Source organism: Poecilia formosa, unplaced genomic scaffold, assembly GCF_000485575.1.
Source record: "Poecilia formosa unplaced genomic scaffold, Poecilia_formosa-5.1.2 Scaffold370, whole genome shotgun sequence".
In the NCBI taxonomy this organism is placed as follows: Eukaryota; Metazoa; Chordata; class Actinopteri; order Cyprinodontiformes; family Poeciliidae; genus Poecilia; species Poecilia formosa.
The window spans coordinates 107153-123895 of record NW_006800309.1 but is presented as its reverse complement, the minus strand read 5'-3'; the positions used below and the strand labels follow the sequence as shown (position 1 = coordinate 123895).

General features: G+C 39.0%; 1 protein-coding gene across 1 annotated transcript; it reads right to left on the bottom strand.

Moving 5' to 3' along the window:
* Positions 1-6: 6 nt before the first annotated feature.
* Positions 7-16081, bottom strand: LOC103154001 (hyaluronidase-2). The gene is made up of 7 exons (XM_016662370.1): positions 15685-16081; positions 3860-4457; positions 3347-3595; positions 3075-3221; positions 2874-2960; positions 1772-1966; positions 7-917 (listed from the first exon to the last, which is right to left on the bottom strand). Exons 2-7 carry the CDS (start codon positions 4412-4414, stop codon positions 537-539), a joined length of 1614 nt encoding a protein of 537 aa, XP_016517856.1. The 5' UTR covers positions 4415-4457; positions 15685-16081; the 3' UTR covers positions 7-536.
* Between the last annotated feature and the right edge of the window lie 662 nt (positions 16082-16743).

Below are 16743 nucleotides of genomic sequence, written 5' to 3'. Positions count from 1 at the left end.
TCTGAACAGAGCTGCGTCAACAATCCCGAATCCTTGGTGGATTTTAAAAATCATTCACGTGATTTGGTGGTGCCAGGCTTTGAGGAGTGGAAAAGCAATAACCTTTTAAAATAATTTCTATCATTGACCTTCAACTCGTGAAATGTCTTTTTAGATGACTTGGAAATGGAGAAGAGGAGATCACACACAACCCGACGTACAAAGATCAACAAGAATGTAAATGTGAGGAGATGGAGGTGTGGGTTCTGTTTTCTAAAGTTCTGCCACGGTACATAAACCTTTGCGTTCGATAACCAGCCCACACAACAGCTGTTTCCTTCTCTGTACCACCGTGTCTTGGCACATTCAGCGACATCTGCTCTAAATATAGTTTGAATTCCCCTTGTTAAAAATAAAGTGAGCAATTTAGCTACAAAGCAGCAATCCTACAGCTGTCAGAGACAAGACATTTTAAAAGGCACTTTGTTGAGATTTGTACTTGCAGTTTACACCACAGACCTTCTTTGATGAAGACCGGGTTAGTTTTTATTTTAAGGTCACAGGCATAAGCATCCAGCCCCCAGCAGCAGAAGCAGCGTTTGAAAGGTCGGGGCAGCTAGTAGGTTCGTACCACTGTCTGTCTGTGTTTCTACTGAAACTGTTTGACTTCCAGTACCAGCAAAATCACTTCCTCTAAACAAACTCTCAGAGGCACTTTTTGTTGTGGAAGCTGTCCTGGTCTCCGCCGCGTTCCCAGTGTTTCCTTCAGCTTTTCCTCCAACAGACACGCCATCCTTGGGGGGCTGCCGTTCAGAGATTTCCCCATCTGCACTCTTGTACCACTGGCACTGGAAGTCCTTTTTCCAGATCTCAGCTGGATCTGGTTCAGCCGCTTTAGTCTCTGCATCTGGCTGTTGGGTGGCTTCTGCTCCCTCTGCCTGAGAGAGAACGATAAAAGTAATCCTTTTGTTTTCCAAGATTAAATCCATTATTTTTACATTTTACAGTGTCTGTCCTATCTAGAGTAGAGATTAAAAAAAAACAGTCACTGACATTTTGTCGTGCTTAGTTGAATCTTTAGGGGTTTTTTTCTGGTTTGAAATTATCACAAAAAGGGACTTTAAGAAATTAACAAGTTTATATGTCGAAGCAAAGCAAAAAATTAGGGCTGCAAGCAACCAGCGAATATTTTAGTAATCGACAATTTTATTGACTATCCTATTATTTAATCACTTAAGCCTTTTTATGCAATATTAGACGTACATTAAAAAGGCTAATAAACGAGTAATTATATTCCCTTTTTAAAAAAAATAAAAATAATTTCCTAAAATGCAATAATATAGCATTACTTTAGTGTACACTTCCTCATTTGTGGCTAAAAGCTTTTTTGTTTGTATTTATTTGTATTTTAAACATTTATGTATGTCTTTTGTACAGCTTTGGATGAAAGTGTTTTTTTTTTCAGCAAATGTCTTCTCTTTATTCTACATGCTTCAGTTAACGATTACTTGATTACTGAATGAGTTGACGATTATTTCAATAACCAATTAACCACTTTTAATCCAAATAATCATTTCAGCCCTACAGAAAATAGCCCCTAACTTCTGTTTATGGTTGGATGTAGCAGCATAAAATTCCCACGTTTGCACCTGTTCTGATAAGAGCACAATGTCAATCTGCCAAGTTTTTGTGTAACACATTTCAGCAACAATGCAGTTCAAAGTGCTCCACATCATAAAAACACAAAGTCAGAGAACACGCAGATGTTGCTTTTAAAATCCCACTTTCCTACCTTTTCTGTTGACTTGTCTGCAGCACTGGGTTGGGACGGCAGGTGGAGGTAGGCGGAGCTGTCTGGGTTTTGACGGACACAGCGACCCTTCCCCTGACAGAGGGAGGAGGAACAGGACTGAGTCGCAGTGGTAACGTTGACGGCGTAAGGGCCCAGGACTTTACGGACAAACACGGCCAGGTCTTGGCACTCTCTCTGGGGACAGATGGGCAGAATTAGGCATGAGCAGATGAAGCATACAGGACGATGGAGGCAACAAGCTGAGCAGGTTTGATTTATAAAGACCAGGTTTGACGGGCCCTGATTAGTTCACTCAGGTAGATTCGCCAAATGATGCAACAAGAAAGAGATTGGAAGCAAAAATAAGACGGATAGATAAAAAGCGAAACGGTAGAAAGGTTCTGGTTGAGCTGGAATCTTGAAAAATAATTACCTCTCGCTGTGTCTTACAAAAGTGTTTAACCTCCAAGTTATTTTATAATTGCAAAACCACAAATTTCAATGTATTTTATGTAATAGCTCAGCAGACAGTTGTTCTTAACGCTTTTGCAAGTAAAAATCTGATCTTCCCCACAGCTTGATGCTGCCACCACCATGTTTCATTCCAGGGACGGTGTATACAGGGAGATAAGAACTATTACAGTTTATTGTTTGCCACAAGCCAGGAAACAGCAAACATGGAGAAAAAATATATTCTAGTCATATGGGAGGGGGAAAAAAAATGAACTTTTTGTGCTGTAATGTTTCTTTCCAGAGAAACTAACACTGCACATCAATCTAAGTACACTATGGAAACACATGGTGGTGACAGCATCATGCCGTGGGGCTGCTTCTCCTCGGAGGGAACAAGAAATTGATGGAAGTTGGATGCAAGTTGATGGAAAGATGGATGGAGGTAAACATAGTGCCGGTTAGAGGTTGCAAATCACGGCCCTAAACATACAGACGTAGCTACAAAATGTCAGCCTTTTGATGACCTGAAGGTGGTAGAGAGCAACTCTGTGATAAAATCCCAGTGATATATGGAATATACCCAAAGTGGGATGCTTGTATAACAATTTACACAGTGGTTGCATGTTGGTGTTTCTTCTGTATAGAGTACCTCTGTTTTCATCTCACTTCTATTCCAGATGACAACTCCTGCTGTTCCCATGGCAGCACATTCTCCTATAGTGTTGATGAGGTCAGCCTTAAAAAAAAAGAAAAGAAAAGCAAGTTTTCCCAAAGTACGTTTTAGTCACTTCATTTATGGTAATGCACTTTAAGATTACTAGACGTTTTGCTTCTAAGCGGTGTGTCTTACCTGTGATAGGAAAGTTTTACTTGAAACATACACGCTCTTTACCAAAGGAAAAACAGGCAGATCAAACTCTGCTCCAGCCACCGATGCTACTCGTAGTGCTTCTTTTATTTGACTTGACAGGAAGGACCTGGCTGCCACTGTCCCACCCTGGAGAAAGATATAGACTTAAACAATATACCAAGTACAATTACATTCATGTTTGGTTCGGACCACCACACAGTCCCCAAGTCCACAGAAGTGGATTCTGTTGTCTGTCTAATGTGACGTGATACCTGCCGCTTCTCCAGGGTCAGGAGGGGGAAGAGCGCAGAGCTTCTCTTCCACAGCCACAGAAGCTCATCGTTGAGGGCCATCTCTGCAGGGGGGCACTGGCCGCTGTAATTGCCTAACTGCGTCTGGGCGGGGTCACTGTTATAGCAGCTAGGGTAAGGGGAGAAACCCCACAATGCCTTGGGCCGCAATCGTTTAACCTCCCGCAGAGTCTCCACCATGACTGACTGAGCCGCTGCCTCAAAGTCCACCTGTGGCAAGATGAGGATATCTGTCAGAAATGTCCGATAAATTCCTGTTATCCACCTGAAATGGCCGAATCATGGCCATGATGATGATGTACGTTTAAATAGACATGTTAGAACTAAATGTCAGGAACTCCTGAGCTATGACAGGAAGTATGAGATTAACTCCTCCATCCTTCTGTAACAGCAGCTTACATCATATTTTAAATAATGTTACACTCTTTTTCTGTCTCTTTTGTACTCCCACATCTCCTGACCTCCTTTCCTTACCCGTGACCACTTCTCCACTTCCTCTGGGGTCCATTTAGGGAAGAAACTCCGGAGCAGTTTCCTGGAAGCCTCCAGGTACATTGCTTGTTTCTCTTGGTTTCTTGACCACTGGGGGACCCATTCTGCCCAATGGAGGACCCCCAGGCCGAGGTACCGGGGCGCAGGCAAAGCCGCCTCCAAGTCTTGCTTCGTCTTCTGCACATGCCCATCCAGTCGAGTGTACTGTGGAATCCCTCCGTTGATTGGTGTGTTTTTGTCCAGAAAATATGGGTAGTTACCCAGCGAATCCTCGTAAAAGACGGCCACTCGACCCTCCCGTTCCATGCCAAAGGACGTAGGGTTTAGGCGACCGGCACAGGAAGAGTCAGGGACACCCCAGAAGATAATGAAAGGCTGTCCAGACAGGAGAGGAAGACGGGCAGGCTCTGCTGGACCAGCATTAGCAAAGGAGCCGATCGAGAACAGGAGTAAAGACGAGTAAAACAGAAGAGTGCACCGTGTGTGTTTTGGTAGCGGCTGTGGATCTGGATGGAGCTGTGGTTCGGCCCACGCCATTGAAGCAGCTCATCTGTTCAGGCCCTCACAGCCAATCATGTTGCTGGAAAACACAGTTATGAAACAAAGTCAATTCTGATTAGTGATGGAACAACGGTGAGCAGGAGTGACAGGTGTACAAATCACAAGATATGCTTAATTTTCTGGAAGACTCTGTGACACAGCTTGGTGTATGCCGAAGGTCGAGGAAACTGGCAAAAATAATAAGAAAAAAAAGGATGTGCTGGCATTTTTGTCTTTCACAATATTTAGTTTTGATTTTTTTCTTTTTTGGTTGGGTTCAAAAACCACCAAACCGATAACCTCACTGGGATATTTTGTGCTCCCTCTTATATTAAAAAGCATTAAAAAGTATTAGACTTGTATGAGCCAGGCTTTCACTGATTGATATCATTTGTGTTTTTCTTTAAAGCCCATCATTAACAGGCTTTAAAGAATCATTAACATCAGTTTTGACTAATTCAGATTTTCAAGGATATAAAAATACAAACTAATTTGTGTAAACTTTGTTTCCGTGTGGCTGATGTTTGTGACATTAGCCACAAAATTAAAACATGTCACAGATTCCTTGGTATCGTTATAAATCCAACAAAGAATTGATTACAACGTTTACCCTATTATTAGGTCAAAACAAATATCCCTAAGCTATATTTCATTTGTGTATCAAAGTACAAAGCTGTTTGTTTGCAGACCAAAAAACATGAGAGGATTCTTTTTTTTTTTTAATGAACAGAAAAGAAAAAAATCCAAATGTTCAGGATTGGACGAGGCGCTCAGCGGTCAGAGCTGATTTGGATCAGTGCGACTCGGCAGTGAGGCTTGGATCTTGTAACAAATCAATTCGCAGAGAAACCTTTTCATTATGGAAACCCAGTTATTATTATTGAGCTTCATTAGGGAGACATTTAGCTGATCGAAGGTAGATGAACTGCTTCGCACTGTCTCTGAAAAGCCACACGTCAGCAAACATCTAAAATATCAGAAATCAGAAAAATAGAACCAAACTGAATTCATTAAATGGCAGCTATATTTTTGTACAGTATTACAATTATGGTAAATTATAGTGTTTTTCTTTTGAGCTGTCTTATAGTTGTCTTATAAAAACTTACTAGAGATAATGAATTCAAAGTATTGTAAGGTTTTAAATGGTGCCTAAAGACTAAAACAAATGAATCTTCACACTGCCAGTCAGGAAAACGGTGCAACTTGATCCTCTTTTTTTTGTCTTATGTAATTGTTTACAGTTTTTTAAATTGGCAACAGAAGAAATCAATATTTAATATCTTCCAGCTTGTTTCTTTCACCAAGAAATTGTCACATTTTGGTGACTGAAGCTAAACAGTTGCTTGTTAGTGGTAGCGACTCTCGTCGTGAACACAAATAGCTGCATGCTTTCTAACAAGCCATTAAAAAACGGAAATGTCCCTCTGTGTGAAAAGTGACTGGCGGAGACATAATAGATGCTGTTCTAAATGTCACGAAATTCCCCTAAAACACAGCAGAGAGTCCTGCTTGTTGACAAAAACACCGATTGGGGACACCAGCATCGTCTTCCACTCATACCATGAAGCATTTCTGCTGCAGACATTTCTAATTATCCTGCCTCGTTATACTAATAGCTGGTCTAATATTTTTAAATATAAGAAATCGTGAACCCTGACAGGATAGTAGGTGCCAGTCAAGATGTACGAGTCAAAACTCGCTACTCATTTGTAGCACGATGCTTTATTAATGACGCCTGTGTGAACACAACTCGCCTGAGGAGACGTGCGGTATGCAACACGTTTCCTGTAAATTGTAGTAACTTAAACTGAATGTGCTTTCATTTTGTTAATAAATCCAGCTTTTTCAAGGAAGTGCCACTGAAAATGTCAGTGCAACCCCAAATGGAGGGTTGTGGTAATGAATGTTGACAGGTGTCAAATAAGCCTCCAGACACCCAACATTTAAAGCTACTAAGTCCACTGTGGTCAGAGGTCACAGTACGGAGAGTCCTGCTGGTCTCTGAACTGAGCAAGTAGAAAAATGTGGGCAAAAGCAAAACAGCAACTTGGGTATAAACATGATGCTAGAAGCGTTATTTAGTAATGACTTTTTATCTTTTCTTTTGCTTTGAATGAATCTACTATAGTTTTATTTTGGGTCATAATGAGATATTGCTGTCAGGGGAATCAATCATTATTACTGAAATGAAGCCAACATGGAAAACATTCAGTGCATCAAATGTAAAAGACACATCTGGATTTCTGTTTTCACCTTTTTGACACACTTAGTGTTGAATTAGATCTTTAAACTAATTTTAACTTTACACCAAGATAACCTGCATGAAGACAAACATGAGTTTTCAAACAATGATTTTATTTATTAAAAAGGGGGGAAAGCAACCCAAACCGGTTTGACCCAGGTTGGAAAATGAATCGTCCCTTAAGCCTCATAACTGGTTGTGCCTCTCCTAACAGCGCTGTTTAGGAGTGACTTTTGACCCACTTTTCTTTACAGAATTGTTCTAACTCTGCCATACAACTTGCTTAAGGACATCAATCCCACACAATCACAATTGGATTAAAGCTGGGATTTGACTAGGACATTCCAAAACCTTTATTTTGCGCTCTGAGAGGCAACCAGAGGTCGACTTCCTGCTGTGGTTTGGATCATTGCAATGCTGCATAACCAAAGTAAGCCTGACCCGAGGTCACACAGTCCTTTCCTAATCAATTTTGGCAAGTTGTCCTGATGCTGACTAAGCAGAGCAGCCCTTATTATCACTATTTTTGACTATCAGTAAGATGTTATTTTCATGAAATACTGTTAGTTTTACATAAAAACTAATCTGGATCTTCCAAAAATCTCCAGTTGTGTCTCACTGGCCTACAGAATATTTTCTCAAAACTCTTTGGGATCAGGCAGATTCAATTCCAAAAATACATTTTTGACTGACGGTGAAATTAAATGCATTGCTGATGTATGTTCATACACGTTCAGCAGCGTTATTTTGAAATCTCCCATAGATGTTATGCGATCACGCTGATCTTTTGCGAGCTCTGTTCTAGGAGACATGTTAGTAGATTTAAAAGATTTAGAACAAGCGTCTCTGTTTTTAATGCATTCTGATTCAAGATTACCGTCTCTCTTAGCAATTTCGATACAAACAAAATTTCGAATTTTGGCAAAGATGGTTTCTTTCCCATCAACAGCATCTCCTTTTTCCAAAGTGACATTAATTCGGCCTGTAAGTGTTACCTTTTTTATTCCAATAGCTGTAATCCCATCATGATGGATGTAATCCCTATCTCTCTGCTTGTAGTGAGTGGTAAACGTGAGAAGTGGCTAATCTGTTCCGGATAAGCCTCTTCTCTGTGTTTACTTTTCTGTTTGCTCAAACGCACATCCTGAATCTGCTGCTTCCTCTGTTCAAAGTTGAAAAAAATATGCAACTCACTTTTTTCTCTCTCTTTTTTTAATTTTTAAGATAATTTACTGATAAAGTATCTCATTTGGGTTAAGTAGCAGGTTAAATACTGTTTTAAAAAAAAAAAAACTACTTTAGGATTACACTTCTTAGCCTTGCCAGAGCAAAGTCATTTTTAGCAGAGAAACAGCGTGTGATTTTTCTACAGAAAGTGTTTCCCGCTCGCTTACACCTCGCAGTAAATGTGTTTGCCTCTCCACCATGAAAGCTTCTAATCTGTGCCAATTAGATAAGAAATAAATAGAGGTCTGACCTGCTGGGAATTTGATTTCTTTTTTTAAATAATCCTTTTACTCGCAAATGGAGGCTGAATGCTATCATCGTCATGCTGCTAGACGTTATTATTGCTTACGGGAAGGGGGTTTCTTTCAACCCAGTGTCGTGTGTTTGGTTTTCTTCGACTTCGAGATAGAAATCGAAGCTTTTCATTCTAAATTAGAGAACTTCTTTGATGTTTCCTTTTTCGTATTTTCGTATTGGTACGTGTTATTTTCTGCCTCTCTTTGGCAGTGTCACATGTTTGTTTTTTTTGCTTTGTTTTCCTGCGGCGCGTCGCTCAATAAACATGGGGAAAAACGAGCGCGAGGAGCCAATGAGGACGTGAAAGCGGCTAAGATTAGGACGATAAATGCGTCACTTCATCTGGAGGCCAACAAAAGGACCAGTTCAGCTAGGCTGCATCAAGTCAATGTTTACCAAACAGTTAAATGGATTAGGTTGGAGTCATAGAGCTGTTCGACCACACAGGAGCTGCCGCCAGTCGAAAGTTTGCTCCGTTTTTCTTTATGCTCGATGACGTCGACACAGCAGAACACGTTTACAGCCAACGCTGACATTATGACACTTTATTTGATTTGCTAGTTCTTGAGAATTCACTTTATGCTCCTCCATGTTCATAAAAGAAAAATGTTTACCTTTTCACACACGTCTGCATTTTCCTCTTTTGCTTTTCATGTTATTTATAGGTAGGTTAAGCTGTACAGTTTTATCCATTTCACCAAAACTTAGTGAGCTACACCACAGATGCAGTGGGTGTTTGATTTTTATGTGATGGAGCATTAATGATAAACTGAAGCTCTAAGCTTTTTCTTTTTCTATGTTTTTTTTTTTTGCCTCATGCAGAACAGCAGCACAGCTTAACAACCAATAAGTTGATGGTGTTCCAGACATAAATATCACAACTGTGTCAAACCAAAATAAATGTCCCTGCAGATTTAAAATGTTTCAAACCCCACTGCATATGCATACAAACTAGCTGCTTTTTGTCATAAACACACCAAAGAACAATGTTAACAGTGTAATATGGCTGATAATGCAAGTGGATTCTCCAAATTAATCACGCAGTTCCACTTTGAACAACTACCACACCTGTTCATGTCAGCATCTTTGGTTTTTAGTAGAGCTCATCTCTGCTGTCATGAGAAATCTGCAGCCATGCTTCATGGACTAAAGCCTCCAGTTCCTTTTTATTGTTGGGTTTGTGTGCTGTATCTGCCTTTTCCAAATCCAACCTGAATTTTTCAATAGAGTGCAGGTCTGTTGACCATTGCAGTATCTTCCAGGACTTCTTCTGAAATCGAGCCTTAAAGAGACTTCGAGATGTGCTTGGAGCCATTGTCCTGCTCAAAGCTTCAGATGCTTCATCGACAGGTTGACAGTTTTTTAAAGACTTTCAGATATTTGACTGAACCCCACAGCACCCCTGAACCTCTGCTATGCATCATGCTGTATTCAGCATGCTTATTTCTACCTCCTCCAGACGTACAGTACTGCAGATTCATTGGCCCAACAAGTTCTGGTTCTTCACTCGTCACTCGCCAAAATAGAACCACAAAACCGCTTTGGATTATTTATAAAGTTCGGGGAAAATTGGAGGTTTTGGCTCAGTAGTGTTTGTATGACTCTGACGATATCAGTGCTCAGAAACTGAAACTGCAGTGGCTGCTGCCGCAAAGTCTTACCGCAGGTGTTTTGGTCACCTGTAATTGATGCCTTCGTCTTCCTGCTGCGTCCAGGTGATCCAGCCACTATTCCTTTAGCTTTAACATGCGATGTAACTACACAATGTTCTGTTTCAAGCCTAATTCAACTAATGAAGCCATCGGTTAATGGTACCAGGTTGGTTTGTGACCACGCCTGATTTGCAAACGTGTGTTAAGTCAGTGTGTTCAATCATTTTCAGATAGCAGTAGTCTGCAAAAGTTGGATTTAAAGTGTCATTTTGACCAAAGCCTTGTAATGGTAGCTTTATTAAACTGTTAAAATGTTAATTAATTTAAAAGTTAAAGGTAAAAGTGTGAAATTTGTTTATTGCTAACACCTGAGCAATTTCGAATGGTCCATACGGGGGGGTTAGAATAATTTAATGATTTGTAGAGGTGGTTAAACTACCTAAGTTTAGGTGATTTATTCTAAGACTACAAACAATTCAATAACAAACAGCTGTAATAAAAGCCTTAAATCAGTCAAACTGATTTAAACTCCGTTGGAAGGACTTCTCAGTATTTTCGCCCGGGTTTCTTGGCGCCTCCTGTGGTTTCTCCTCAGGTGAACCTGGTCAGGTCCGATTAGTAGGAACTAATGAGGACCACGCAGAAAAGCCGGATCAGCGCGTCTTTTTACGGACTGTCCGCACAGAGTTATGGGCGACTTTTAACGTTTTCATTTTAAAGTCAGGAGCAGCTGGCCTGTTTTCACAGATCTTATTTTTAATGGTTTAGTGTTCAGTTATATGATGATGATGATGATGATGATGATGATGATGATGATGATGATGATGATGATTGTTGGAGTAGAGGGAGGAAATCGACTCTTACGGCCTTTTGAGTTGCTCTGTCTTTCTCATTTTCTATTTTATCCGTCCATCTAATGTCATTTAGCTGCTGGATCCATATTTCACCTCTTCTTGGGCTCTTTCTTATGAATACACATCATAACACCAATCATTTGAACATTGAAATATTATCCTATGATATTTATTGACTTAATATTTGGAATCAATCAGTCAATAACTTAAGTTATTTTTTAAAATGTTGTCAATAAAAGTGATGGAAATAACACTTTTATCTTGATATCAGAATGCTTTTATGTATAAGGTCAAAAGTCCTTGTCTGAATACCATTATGCTCGCATTGTTTGGACGGCGAAACCATTTCTGTCGCACAAAGCGAGTTTTAAGAGCGTTCGGCGGTGCCGTGTCAGTCGAAGGGAAGCAGCAGGTTGGACGGTTTGTGGCGACAGGTGGGAAGGGTTACGTTAGGTTGGATCAGACAGCAGTGCACACCAAATCTAGCACTAAATGCTCAAGGTTTGTGAGGTTAATTCCATAAGAAGAGTTCGTGCAGCTGGAACTGAGAAAAACAAGGACAGCCCACGGTCGCCTGCCTGTGGGGAGAAGACCGTGAGAATTTGAGTTTAATTTAATTCAATATAAATCACTGAGAATTTGTAAAATACTGTAGATATTTACACATAAAGATATCAAAAGTGTGAGGTACATTTGTTATCAGCCCGCCTGAGTCAGTACTTCAGCTGCAACTAAAGCTGGAAGAATAACAGGCCATTTCTCAAGATCAGCTCAGACCCAGTTTTACACACATTTGTTTATGATGTTTTTTCTTTTTTTTCTTTTTTGTGAAATAGTTCAAGATATGTCACATTCGTGAACATTGGCTTTCAGGCCTCGCAAATTCTTAATCTGATCGAGGTCTGGACTTTGACTGGGTCTTTCTGACACAAAGCTCTGGTTTGTATGCTTAGAGTAGTTTTCTGGTCCAGTCTCAAGTCTTTTGCAGCCTTTAACAGGTTTCTGTTCATATTGCTTTGGACTCAGCCCCATCCACATTAATCCATCAGGTTCAACCACTTTCCTTGTCCGCTATGTAGCAGTACACACCTACAGCATGACGCTGCCAGCACCATATTTCATAATTTTACTCACTGTTAGTTTTTTGCCACACAAAGTAATGTTTTGCATGTAAATCAAAAAAGTTCATTTTAGGTCTCATTTGAACAGTGCAAATTCTTCTCTATGGGGGAATAATAAAGTAACCTGCAAACATAAGTTTATGTGGGTTGTTTCAGTAACGTATTCAGATTTTGTATGCATATCTATATGTTTTGAAAAATGAAAAGGTAAATTTGCTTTATCTTTCAAGTTATGAGCTACTTTGTGTTGATCTGTCATATAAAAACCCAATAAATATTAGTGTGTAAAGATACTGAAATAAGTTTAATAGCTACACTGACTTTTGTCCCAGAATGTCTCTCAATATTACCTGATCCAAGTTATAAAAAGTATTTTTTTAATTCAGTGTAGTTTTTGTAGTTCTTCCCAGAAAATAAAATTCAGCATTTCTAATAAACTGTTAAACAGGAATGTCTTGACCCAGAGATTTTTTTGCTTTGCTTTAAAAAAGAAAAACCCATAAAATACCTAGAAAAAGCCTCTCTATAGCACTAATTTTTGTGCAAACACATTGGTGACTTGCTATATTTTTGTAATTAAGTCATTGAGTAAAGAGTTAAATTGCATTAAGCAATTAGTTCCACCATTTAAGATCCTTTTAAGCAAAGCAGCTCTTCACTTGAGTCCTTCGTTAGACGACAGGACAAGTCGACGTGCAGCCTGCGCATAACTGAGTTTAATATAAATCACTGATTTAATAAAAGCATGCCCATTAATGTCAAAAAAGGTTTTCCCAGTAACTAGCAATGAATCACGCTTTCCAAGAGTTTCAATGGAAAAAAATTGAAACGATAAAACAAATAAATAAATAAAACGGCAAATATACAAACCAGTTTACAACTTGATAAAGTTTTGAATTATTTGCCGTTTGTCGCTGCTTAAAAAACAAAGTAAATGATCCTTCACTCTGTCTGATTCAGTCTATGGTGAAAGTTGGATCCATGGTGGGGACAGCGAACAGGGATCATGTTTCCCTCCGCTCTGCTCTTTCCCCTCACTGCCTTCTCAGCAAATTTGTCAAAATGGCAAAAGTAAAATCTTTGATTTATGTTGCTGCAACAGATCTGCCTTGAGCACTTTCTTACTTCATAATACCATCAAGTTTCTTGCCATCATGTCTTTTTATTTTCCAAAACCAGCGAAAGTCCAGTCAGTAGACAGAGGGCCAGAGTTACAAAAATATTCTGTGGCTGTAAAGAAAATACAGTCACAAATAAACACAGAAGCCCATCATGTTATAGCTATGAGCTGTGTTTCTGTGAAACACTAAACAGCAGGCACCAGAGCAGATAGCACAACTAACTAACCAGCTGATGTCAGCGTGTTGTGAAGCTTTATAAAGAGGGGGATAACAAAAAGTAATATTATTTTGTGTAATATGAACTTGAAAGCTACTTCTAAATTTATAAGATGTTTTGGATTTTTCCTCATAATATTATTTTAACTGTCATGATCGAGCTGTTACATTACATTGGCTGTGGTGGGAATAACTTCTACTTTTATGGTTTAAATAAAAGCTATTAGATGATGACACGTATGTTTTGTTTGTTCCCACCGTGAAGCAGTTTAACATACTGACAGAATGTTTTGCTGGCCCATGCCTTGTTTGTGACCCTTAAGTTTGCATTTGAAATGTCCAAACTGAGATAAAAGTGACTGAATCAGATCCGTGTCGGCTGAACATTCGAGGTATGTGAGAACATCTAGACAATAGCCAGTCACATTAACTCTTTCTCTCAAACCTGGGTCTGGGTTTCCAGGCAAATACGGTGAGTGAGTTTATTGATTAACAAAGTAAATGAAATGAGTATTAAAAGGCACTTGTGTCTTCATATTTCACCATGTGCACACTTGCTCAGCTCCCCAGTAAAATGAGTAGAAAAATGTCTGATTTTGCCAGATGGGCAGCAGGCGCTTGACACAGACGACTGGTGGAGGGATCGACCCGTCTTACTCTTTACGTCTTTGTTAACCCAAACTTCAAGACTTCAACATCAACATGCTAATCTAGTTGGTTAAAACAAAGGAAAAAATTGATCATACTTTTACTAGCTTCAGAAAATATATGAAGCGCATCGGGTGGAACAGAGCTGTGATGTAAAAATGTGGCTAAAACGTCACATGGAGTTAAAAAACCTTTGGGGGAAAAACCACTTCTTTACTCAAATGATTTAATTATGAATTAATTGTTGGACTTTAGATGTACTAATTTACTAATAAATGGGTTTAGTTGGACTATGCTATGTCACAGTAGCTTATAACATAAAACAGTTCAAACAGAGCAAGCAAAATAGTTTACAAAGATTAAAACAATATTACTTTATTATAGAGTATGAAAATAGAAACATACAAAAGGAAGATATATTTGAGTTAGGATAATAAATCGTGAAATTAAAATTTTATGTCTAACAGCATTTATGAAAAGACATAAAATAATTTTGAATACACTAAGTGTTAAGTTGATGGTTGACACGGATTTAAAGACAATATTTCTCAAGTCGCAGTTCTAATATATTGTCCTCTCAATAATTATATCTCGCTTCAACGTAAGGAGTCACTCCGGTCCTGCTAAACTTTTAACATACAGAGATTTTGTTTTAATATCCTTCTTCTTATCTTCTTTTAGTTTAATTTACTTGTACTTGTTAAGAGAAATGTAAAAAATGTTTCTGTATAACGTTGCGATGCCATGTTTAAAATGTCCCAAGTACCAATAAACTATTTCGAAAGAAAAAACAAAAATCTCCCTTTAACTTGGAAGGTAAAATTCAATATGCAAAACAACAACAAAATTATCCATATATGTATAAAAATGTATGTATAGTTAATTCATTTTCATTTTTTATTTTATCGCTGAAGTAAGTCTGAGCGCTGACTGGTAGCACTAATAATTTAAATGTTCAATATGAATAAAACTGATTAATATTTAACGCTGCAGCATTATACAATTTAATATGTTAAGATTTAATGAAATTATACTTTTGGTTGTAGTTTTGCGCCTTTTTAACAAAAAAAATTCTATACTTTTATACATGTATATTAAAAGTTATAAGCCTATTCTTTGCTGTCATGTGGACTTTGATTTTTCAACTGTAGGTTTTCTCATTTCATTCTTAGGATTATTGTGTTTCTTTAGTGTTTCTTTATTCCACTAATTCTGCTCTGCCTTCAAGTCTGCTGCTCTCTTGTGTGATTCTCCCAATTATCTAGTTAACCTTTTGTTATTGTCTCCGTCTAAGTACGGAGGTAAACTTTTCTTGGCATTGTCTATAGTCTTTGACTAGGCCATGTCTGAGCTTGCTCCCTCTAATCATTTGCCCACAACAGGAGCTCTCCTATGACATGATGTTCAAAGATGGAGGTTTATCACAATAAAGCTCCATCTTTGATCCAAACTTATGCGTTCAGCAGTTTGCAAATGCGATACGTCTATTACCTTCCAGTGCGTAGTTCATACTAACCCTAATTTGATATGGAATTACATTAATCCAGTTTAGGAAGCCTTCCAGAGCATGGACTAAAATAAAGAGAAAAATGTATAAAAACCTCACTTAGCTTAAGTCAGTTTTAATCTGTAAAACATTAAGCCAGGGCAAAACATTGAAAAATGCAAAATATGATGAATGACAATTTTGCAATATTGTCTAGAAAGGGAGCAAGCTGTATGCTGATCGCATATTTTTTTAAATTTGCAAGCCATATCATGAAAAAGATTGCTGGGAAAACAAAATAAGCAACTTAATTATTGCTTGTGCAACTTGCTCAAACACTAAACTAGAGTAGCAAGACACAGGCTGTATGCGCTGCTGGCAAGTCAATGAAAGTTAAACTTACCCAGGCTAATATTCCTGTGTCCTGTATTTAGGGCCACCGCGTTTCTGCTCCTGGTTCTGAAATGGGTGTTCTTCCGTCTTCAGTTTCATTGTTTACTCCACTGATCGCAAGAGGAAGTGAATACTGCGGGATTTGTGAGGGCATGGGTGAGCTGTTCGTGCAAAAACATGCAGCAGAAAGAGGCTCCTTTCGCCCGGAGGAGGCAGACAGGAAAAGACGAGGAGGAAGAAAAGGAGATAAGGGGACAGAAATAGTCAAGAGAATTAAAAGGTGTCAGGAGAGGAAGAGAAGGTGAAAAAACTAAGAAGGAAAGATATAAAAGAGGTATGAGAGGAAGCCAAGCAGAGATAGAAAAGTCATTTAAGGTCTTTCCAGGAGATTGAAGGATGCTTGACCAGCACCATGTGTGTGTTCACATTCACAGCCAGGCTTAGCTTCCTTACTCAAAGATGGTAAGCTGGGTCAGTGTAGACCATGCTGCCTCACATGACCAGCGACGCTCCATGTAATCCAGTAATCCGCTGCTCTCCCACTGGGGCTCCAGGCTAGACAAAGCCATCTTCTTTCTTAATTAAGTATAATTTTTAAGTTTCTTAAACTTCCCTCCTCCCCCTCCGGCTTTTTTTCCCTCCCTCACAAATCCAAATCACCCTAATCTAGTTTACCCTCTGATTGAATCACTTGATCTCTTTGGATCTTTTGGTAACACTGAAGCTGTGTGAGGATGGACTCATCCACTCACGACGCTGTAATATAGTGAGTGGATGTTCATACAGTGAATGAACTGACTCTTAACCTGGTTTTAGCATTTTTAAAAAGTATTTTTAAAAACATTAAAACTGGTAACGCACCGAGGAATCTGACGATGTTCACCTTGTCCGTTTTCCAGCGAACACATCACTAGCCGCACGTCTCAGCATCGTTCGTCCAGGCTGCATGAGAGCGAGAGAGAGAAACACTTTTAAAAGATACTAGGAAAGCTAACCAGGGCACAGCAATGTTGCTCTAATTTATATATATATTTCTTTGGTTTCTACTTCTTTATGTAATTGATGCTGG

Coding starts and splice junctions, on each gene's coding strand:
- LOC103154001 (XM_016662370.1), bottom strand. CDS start 4,414: ATGGCGTGGGCCGAACCACAGCTCCATCCAGATCCACAGCCGCTACCA. Junction 3,596..3,859: donor AAGTGGAGAAGTGGTCACGG/GTAAGGAAAGGA, acceptor ATCTTGCCACAG/GTGGACTTTGAGGCAGCGGC. Junction 3,222..3,346: donor TGACCCTGGAGAAGCGGCAG/GTATCACGTCAC, acceptor ATCTTTCTCCAG/GGTGGGACAGTGGCAGCCAG.